At 41.2% G+C, this 7,802-nt stretch overlaps 1 protein-coding gene across 1 annotated transcript; it reads right to left on the reverse strand.

The window, feature by feature from the left end:
* Positions 1–4,414: 4,414 nt before the first annotated feature.
* LOC132066512 (uncharacterized) lies at positions 4,415–6,248 on the reverse strand. Its single transcript, XM_059459815.1, has 3 exons — positions 5,496–6,248; positions 4,984–5,438; positions 4,415–4,901 (listed from the first exon to the last, which is right to left on the reverse strand). The coding sequence occupies exons 1-3, from the start codon at positions 6,246–6,248 to the stop codon at positions 4,415–4,417; spliced, it is 1,695 nt and encodes a 564-aa protein (XP_059315798.1).
* Positions 6,249–7,802: the final 1,554 nt, after the last annotated feature.

Below are 7,802 nucleotides of genomic sequence, written 5' to 3' on the forward strand. Positions count from 1 at the left end.
AAAAGACTAGGTGGTTGTTGATTACAATAAGGTGCTTCCGGTGTTGTTCATAGAATCGGATGTCTGTTACGTCTAGGGTCGGGTTTGGGGCGTGACAATGGGTGAGTTTGCAGTCGTATAAAGAGTATGCAGCGCCGTATTTATGAAAATGCGGCCGCATACGCGATATGCGTTGCCGCAAACGCACCGCAAAGTTTCACATTTTGCAGGCCTCATTGCCAAATTTGGGCAAGGAGTATGCGCAGCAAGATGCTGTCATGCATCTCGATCGCATACTCAGGGATTTAGTCCTCCTCACTGTAGTGGTCATGCCGCGATGCGATGGAGATGCGACTCGACATACTCCGAATGTGGTCGCATCTCCATCGTCTTCTCCAATTTTCAAACCTCATGTCCCATTTTCAAAATTTAAGCTCTAAACACCCTAATCTCCCTTCCCAAACATGAATAAACCCTTCCCAAGTGATAATAAAGCAATAACAACCCATAATCAAGAGAATTTAACAAGTTACTATGCAATCCCACACACATACGACATTCATACCAAAAAAAAAAAGGAAAATCACAAGTGCATGCACACCAATAATGTTCTAAGATTGTTATAAACGTGCTCAACATGCTTAGTTTACACGAAATTCACATTAAAATCGAAGAGCCATTTACATACCTTAAGAAATTAGAGGCGTGAATGTGGTGTGTGCACTTGAAACGATTTAGGGCCAATGGAAGCACAAATGATAAGATTTGGAAGGGAGTTGTGCTCTTTAAAGGTCAGTTGAGGATGTCGCTTGAAACTGACGTTTTAAGATCGTGGGGAAGTGTAACGGTTGGAGGATTAGAGGGGGAAAAGTAAAAAACAAGAGTTTCAAAGTTCCTTTTATACTCGTGCAACTTGCGGTGAGTATGCGATCGCATTTGGAGTTTGCGACCCCGCATTCACTCCGCAAGTTGCCTTTACCTGACATGGCCTTGACTGAGAGATGCGACCGCATATTTGAGATGTGGAGCCGCAATGTGCTCGTATCCCCAGCATTTTTGCATTGGTCACTGACCAATCACTGGGTTGAAGTTGAGGCCGCAAACTACACCGCATCCACAAATGTGGTGCCGCATGTTGGCTGCAACTTCGGTAATTTTGGTTACTTCTTTGATTTTTCACCCTCTCCAAGAGGCATAGGTGTTTGCACTCCATTTACCTGTGACTTTGCATCCTACACGCTCAAACAAAAGTTAAGAAAAAATGCGAAAATAAAAGCTTGGGTTGCCTCCCAAGAAGCGCTTGATTTAACGTCGCGGCACGACGATTTTACCCATTTCATGGGTCATTGAGGTAGGTGATCTCAATCTTCTTCAATTCATTGGGTAAGCCCAAGTAGTGCTTAACCTATTGCCCATTCACTTTGAAATGCTCTCCATCCGGGCCAACAATTTCTATTGCTCCATGCGGGAACACTTGTGTTACTTCAAAGGGACCGGACCATTTGGATTTTAGTTTTTCAGGAAACAACCGGAGCCTTGAGTTGAACAATAACACACGTCCCCGGGGCTAAATTCTTTTTGCAAGTTCTTCTTATCATGGAAGTGCTTTATGCGGTCCTTGTAGAGTGAAGTGCTAACATAAGCTCTAAATCGGAATTCATCCAGCTTATTGAGTTATTCCAACCTCAAGTTTGAGGCATAACCCCATTCTAGATTCAGCTTTTTCAAGGCCCACAATGCCTTATGTTCAAGTTCTATCGGAAGATGATAAGCTTTTCCAAATACCAATTGATAAGGAGACATGTCGATTGGTGTCTTGTAAGCCGTTCAGTAAGCCCATAGAGCATCATCCAACTTCTTTGACCAATCGGTCCTATTTGCATTTACCGTTTTGGAGAGTATGCTCTTGATCTCCCTATTCGACACTTCAACTTGTCCACTTATTTGGGGATGGTACGAGGTGGAAACTCTATGCTTGGCTCCATACTTCTCAAGAAGAGTCTTGAATAACCGGTTGCAAAAATGAGAACCCCCTTCACTAATGATTGCCCTCGAAGTCCCAAACCTTAAGAAGATATGCTTCTTTAAGAATAAGGTGACACTTCTTCTTTCATTATTAGGGAGCGCAACGGCTTCCACCCATTTTGACACATAGTCTACCGCCACAAGGATATACTTGTTATTGTAGGAACTCACAATTGGACCCATAAAATCAATTTCTCACACATCGAACAATTCAACTTCAAGAATCGGTGTCATTGGTAGCTCATGCCTTCTTGAGATGCCCCCATGCCTTTGACATTAATCACAAGCTTTCACAAAGTCATGGGCATCTTGGTAGATTGTTTGCCAATAAAAGTCACCTTGAAGAACCTTTGCCGCCATACTTGAGCTACTGTGGTGTCTACTAACCGGTGATGAATGACAAGCCTCAATGATAGGCATCATCTCCACTTCGAAAATGCACCGCCTTATGATGTTGTTGGTGCAAACTCGGAATAGATATGGCTCATCCTAATAGAACTTTCGGACATCACTCAAGAACTTTTTCTTTTGGTTGAAATTCAAATCTTCCGGCATGATGTCACTAGCATGATAATTAGCAAAGTTGGCATATCACTGAATCATATCATGTGACTCCGCCATCAATTGCTCATCCAGAAATGATTCATTGATTTCAAGGCCATCCGATGGCCACCCACCTTCTTCAAGGCAAGACTAATGGTCCGCCACTTGATTTTTACAAGCTTTCATGTCCTTGACTTCAAAGTCAAATTCTTGCAATAGAAGGACCCAACATATTAACCTCGACTTTTCATCTTTCTTTGTCATGAGGTAACGAAGAGCTGCATGATCGGTGTGAACAACCACATGGGTTCCCAACAAGTAGGCACCGAATTTCTCAAAAGCAAAGACAATGCCAAGCAACTCTTTCTCGGTGACCGTGTAGTTCATTTGGGCATTATTGAGAGTCTTGCTTGCATAGTAAATCAAATGAAAGATCTTGTCAAGCTTTTGGCCAAGCACGGTTCCCACTGCAAACCCACTAGCATCACACATGAGTTCAAAAGGCTTAGACCAATCCGAAGGAATAATGATAGGTGCCGACGTGAGTTTCTCTTTCAAACAATTAAAAGCCTTTAAGCAAGCATCATCAAACATGAATTTTGACTCCTTCTCTAACAACTTGCATATAGGATTGGCCACCGTTGAGAAATCCTTGATGAACCTTCGATAAAATCCGGCATGTCCAAGGAAACTTTGGACACCTTTGATGGAGATAGGAGGAGGAAGGTTACTAATGACTTCAATTTTGGCTTGATCAACCTCAAGCCCCTTCTCCAAAATTTTGTGCCCCAATACTATGCCTTCTCTTACCATGAAGTGACATTTTGAGAACCAAGTTCATTTCTTCACATCTCTTTAATACTTGGGCTAGATTCCCCAAGCACTCACCAAAGGAATCCCCAACTACGGAAAAGTCATCCATGAAGATTCCAATGGACTCCTCAACCATGTCGGAGAAGATGGACATCATGCAATGTTGGAAGGTTGCGGGTGCATTGCATAACACAAAGGGCATTCTTTTGAAAGCAAAAGTCCCATAAGGACAAGTGAATGTTGTTTTCTCTTGATCTTCCCAGGCAATAGTGATTTGATTGTACCCCAAGTAGCCATCTAAAAAGCAATAGTAATCCCTTCCCGCAAGCCTATCAAGCATTTGATCCATGAAAGGCATTGGGAAGTGATCCTTCTTTGTCTAACGATTCAACTTCCTATAGTCCATGCACACCCTCTAACCGGTAACCGTACGAGTTGGGATCAATTCATTCTTGGCATTTGGCACAATGGTGATTCCACCCTTTTTGGGCATACATTGGATAGGACTAACCTATGGGTTATTCGCTATTGGGTACACAACACCGGCATCCAACCATTTGATGATTTTCGTTTTCAAAACTTCTTGCATAGGATGATTCAACCTCATTCGGTGCTCAACATTAAGCTCACAATCTTCATCAAGTTGAATTTTATGGGTGCAAATTTCTGGAGGAATACCTTGGATATTAGCCATACACCACCCAATTTCCTTCTTGTACTTTGTCAAGATCACCAATAACCTCTCTCTTTGTTCTTCCGTCAACCAGGCGAAAATTATCACGGGCAAAGTGTTGTTTGGTCCAAGGAACTCATACCTCAAATGTAAAGGAAGAGGTCTGAGTTCCAAGGTGGGAGGCTCAATGATAGAGGTCTTTGCGGGAGGAGTTTCATGATTTTCTATATCAAGGTCAAGCTTTTTCGGATTGTAGTGGTATGACCCCAACCCAACTAATGCAGTAACCGTTTCCTCAAATTCTTCATCATTTCCCCCCATCATATTTCATCAAGACCGCCGCCAACATCTCACCTACATGTTCGTACTCAACGATTGACTCTATAGCCTTATCAATTGTTCAAAAACCGACACTACACTCATGTCCGTTGGTTGCTTCATCGATTTACAAATATGGAAGGTGATCTCTTCATTATTCGTTCTAAATTTTAGGCCACCTCTTTCCACATCTACAAAAGCACGCCCCGTAGCCAAGAAAGGTCGTCCCAAAATTATGGGCACCTTGAAATCAAGTTCACGATCCAAACTCACAAATTCGGCCAAAAAAATAAACTGATCAACTCTCACAAGCACATTATTAAGGATACCCACCGGATTCTTCACAATTCTATCCACCATTAGCAACCTCATTGTTGTAGGTCGAGGAGTGCCCAAACCCAACTTGTTAAAAATAGTAAGTGGTATCAAGTTGATGTTTACTCCAAGAGCACCTAAGGCCTTTGCAAATTTGTACATCCCAATAGTGCAAGGAATGGTGAAAGCTCCCGGATCTTCATTATTTTGAACCAAGGCTTTTGTCACAATAGAACTGCAATGATGTGTAACCCCCCACCGTTTCAAAACTAGAATGTCTCCTCTTGGTCACAAGATCTTTCATGAATTTTGCATACCCGGGCATTTGTTCAAGAGCTTCCACCAAAGGGATGTTCATTGAAAGTTCTTTCAATTTCTCGATAAACTTGAGAAACTTACCATCATCAGCTTTCTTAGCCAATCGTTGAGGAAATTGAGGAGGAGGATTTGGAACGGGCGGTAAAGCCCTTGGCACCTCCTCTACCGCTTCCTTGCCTTTTGAAGCTTCATCATTTTCCGGCACTTCTTTAATAATAATGGCCTTTTCAATACTAGCTTGCTTCTTCTTTGAAGTTACTTCTTCTTCAACAACCATGGGTTCTTCAACAAGTTTCTCATCATCAATAACCAAATTTTCTTTCACCAATGTCTCTCCCCCAATTATCTTGCCACTCCTAGTAGTGATTTTATGGCATTTATGATCACCATCATTCTTTGGGTTTGCAATCGTATCACTAGGGAGAGTGCCCTTTTGTCTTTGATTGAGAGTAGCCTAGATTTTTCCAAGTTGTGATTCTAATTGCTTGATGAAAGTTGAGTGAGAACCTACAACTTGCCCCAAGCTTTTCATTTCATCTCTTATTTCTTTGCAAAAGGAATCGGTTGACTCCACTTTCTTTAATACTCTTGATAGCATATCTTCTATTTTAGAACTAGCGGGGTCGCTAATGGATGGTTGGCTTGAAATCATCTGTTTCCCCTTGAGTGGGACATAAGGATTTGAGCTCCGGTGATTGTTATAATTCTTTGTTGTAGCCACCTTAATTGTTGTCCCACCATTGTGAACTCCCTTGATCTTTGCTCCAGCCTTGATTCCCTTGACCTTGCCGCCAAGGTCTTTGATTGGAACCTTGGCAGTTAGGCCAGGAACCCCCGCTTGATTGTTTACAAAATTGGCCTCTTTATCATAGATTTGGAAGCATTGTTCATCTTGAGAGCCCCCTTCACAAGACCCTACCGCATTAACCCGCTTCGTGCTTCCACCCAACACATGCTTCGTGAGAAGCTCCATTTGAGTGATCAACTTTGCCATTGTTTCATCTCTCTCCTCCTCCTTCTTAATTGTCTCACGATACAACACTATTTTCGAAGGACCTCCTCCAACTCTTTCCGCCTCTCTAGTATGCCAAGCTTCATTGGTCTTGGTTAATTTGTCCAAGAGAGCACTCATAACATTATAAGAATTATCCATCATGGACCCACCTGCAATATTATTAGCCACCGACTTGTTGACCGAATCAAGTGACTGATAAAATGTTTGGAGAAGAACGCTATCGGGCAACCCATGCTTTGGACAACTCATGACTTTCTTTTTAAATCTAGTTAAAGCCTCATGTAGAGCCTCAGTCGGAAGTTGACGAAAGTTGTTGATTTTGTCATAGAGTTGCAACATCCGAGATGGAGGGCAGAACTTCTTGAGGAAAGCTTGAGTCAATTCTGTCTAAGTAGTAATAGACCTGTCCCGAAGATCATCCAACCATGCAATGGCCTCTCCCGTGAGAGACAATGGGAAAAGCCTCAACTTAACCGTCTTGCTTGAGACGTTTGGATGCACGTTGGTGGTAAACACCCCAAGAAAGTTCTTAAGGTGCCTATTCGAGTCATCATTAGCTAGACCTCTGAATAAGCCCTTAGTGTGGAGTAGGTGTAACATGGTATTATTTACATGGAAACTTGTGTTCCCTTGGACCGGAGGTGGGCCGATAGCGGCTGCATACCTAGTCTCCTCTACCATGCAATCATCAGAATCGATGTCCCTCATTTCACCTAAATCAACACAATCAACAACATGAAAGTAAGAAGAGAAGTGAAGACTAAAAGTAGAGTTTTAGTTTAGTAGAGTTTTACACTAATTGGTAAATTTCTAGACCGTATTCTCCGGCAACGGTGCCAAAATATGATACGCCCAAATTACACCTTTAAAATTAGGAGTAAGCAGTCGTTTTCAAATATAGAACCCAACAAAGCTGGGGTCGAATCCCACAGAGAATACAATGAAGAAATATACTTGCTAAGTGTAACGCTCGACTATTAGTCTATATTTCTAGGGATGGGGGTATAATAATAACGTTTGGTTTTAATGTTTGTCACACTACTTGATAGAGAAAGATTATGTTTGAATTAACAATTATGTAAAAGCACTAAGGTTGCGGTCCCAAAGGAAAGTAATGCGAATGGGTATGAATCCAACTCCTTTATATGTCTAGATGTATTTAAATATGAGCTACGTAGATTTATCAAAAGTATCTCGATCAAATCGATAAATATCATTACTAAGCTTTCTCAAGCCTTAGAATGTCGAAAATGTGAACACCTATTTTATTTCAAATTAGCTTTCTTATCTCCAGCTCAAGCTATTAGATGAGGTTAAAAGCCTCAAATCCTTCCTATCTACTCTTTTCCTAACTTTTACTTTCTTTCTCAAGCAAAGGAAAAGTAACTAGGCACAAGTAATGTTGTACATCATCAAATGTCATTAATGCTTGAAGAGTAAATAGAAAAACATCTTTGACATAGAAATGGAGTTTGAATGCAAAAACCCAATCACATAACTAACACATTTGATCCCACTACCTTAGCTAATGGGATTAGCTACTCATTTTCATTAAATAAAAGACAAAGATAAAGAAGGTATTCATAAAGCTTACAATGGTTTAATGTAGAAGATGACAAAAGGGTGTAAGATTCTTCACTACCCAACAAGATTTGCCTTTAATGCTAATGGACAAATAAAAAGTAAAAGTGTAGAATATTCAATAATATTTCCAAAAGCCTAGACTCAAGTATTTATAGAGAGAGAACAAAAAGTATAAAAGTTGCCTAAATGGCGACATGCAATGCCACGTATGCGGTCGCA

The sequence above is a fragment of the Lycium ferocissimum genome, chromosome 8 (assembly GCF_029784015.1).
Source record: "Lycium ferocissimum isolate CSIRO_LF1 chromosome 8, AGI_CSIRO_Lferr_CH_V1, whole genome shotgun sequence".
NCBI classification, from domain to species: domain Eukaryota; kingdom Viridiplantae; phylum Streptophyta; class Magnoliopsida; order Solanales; family Solanaceae; genus Lycium; species Lycium ferocissimum.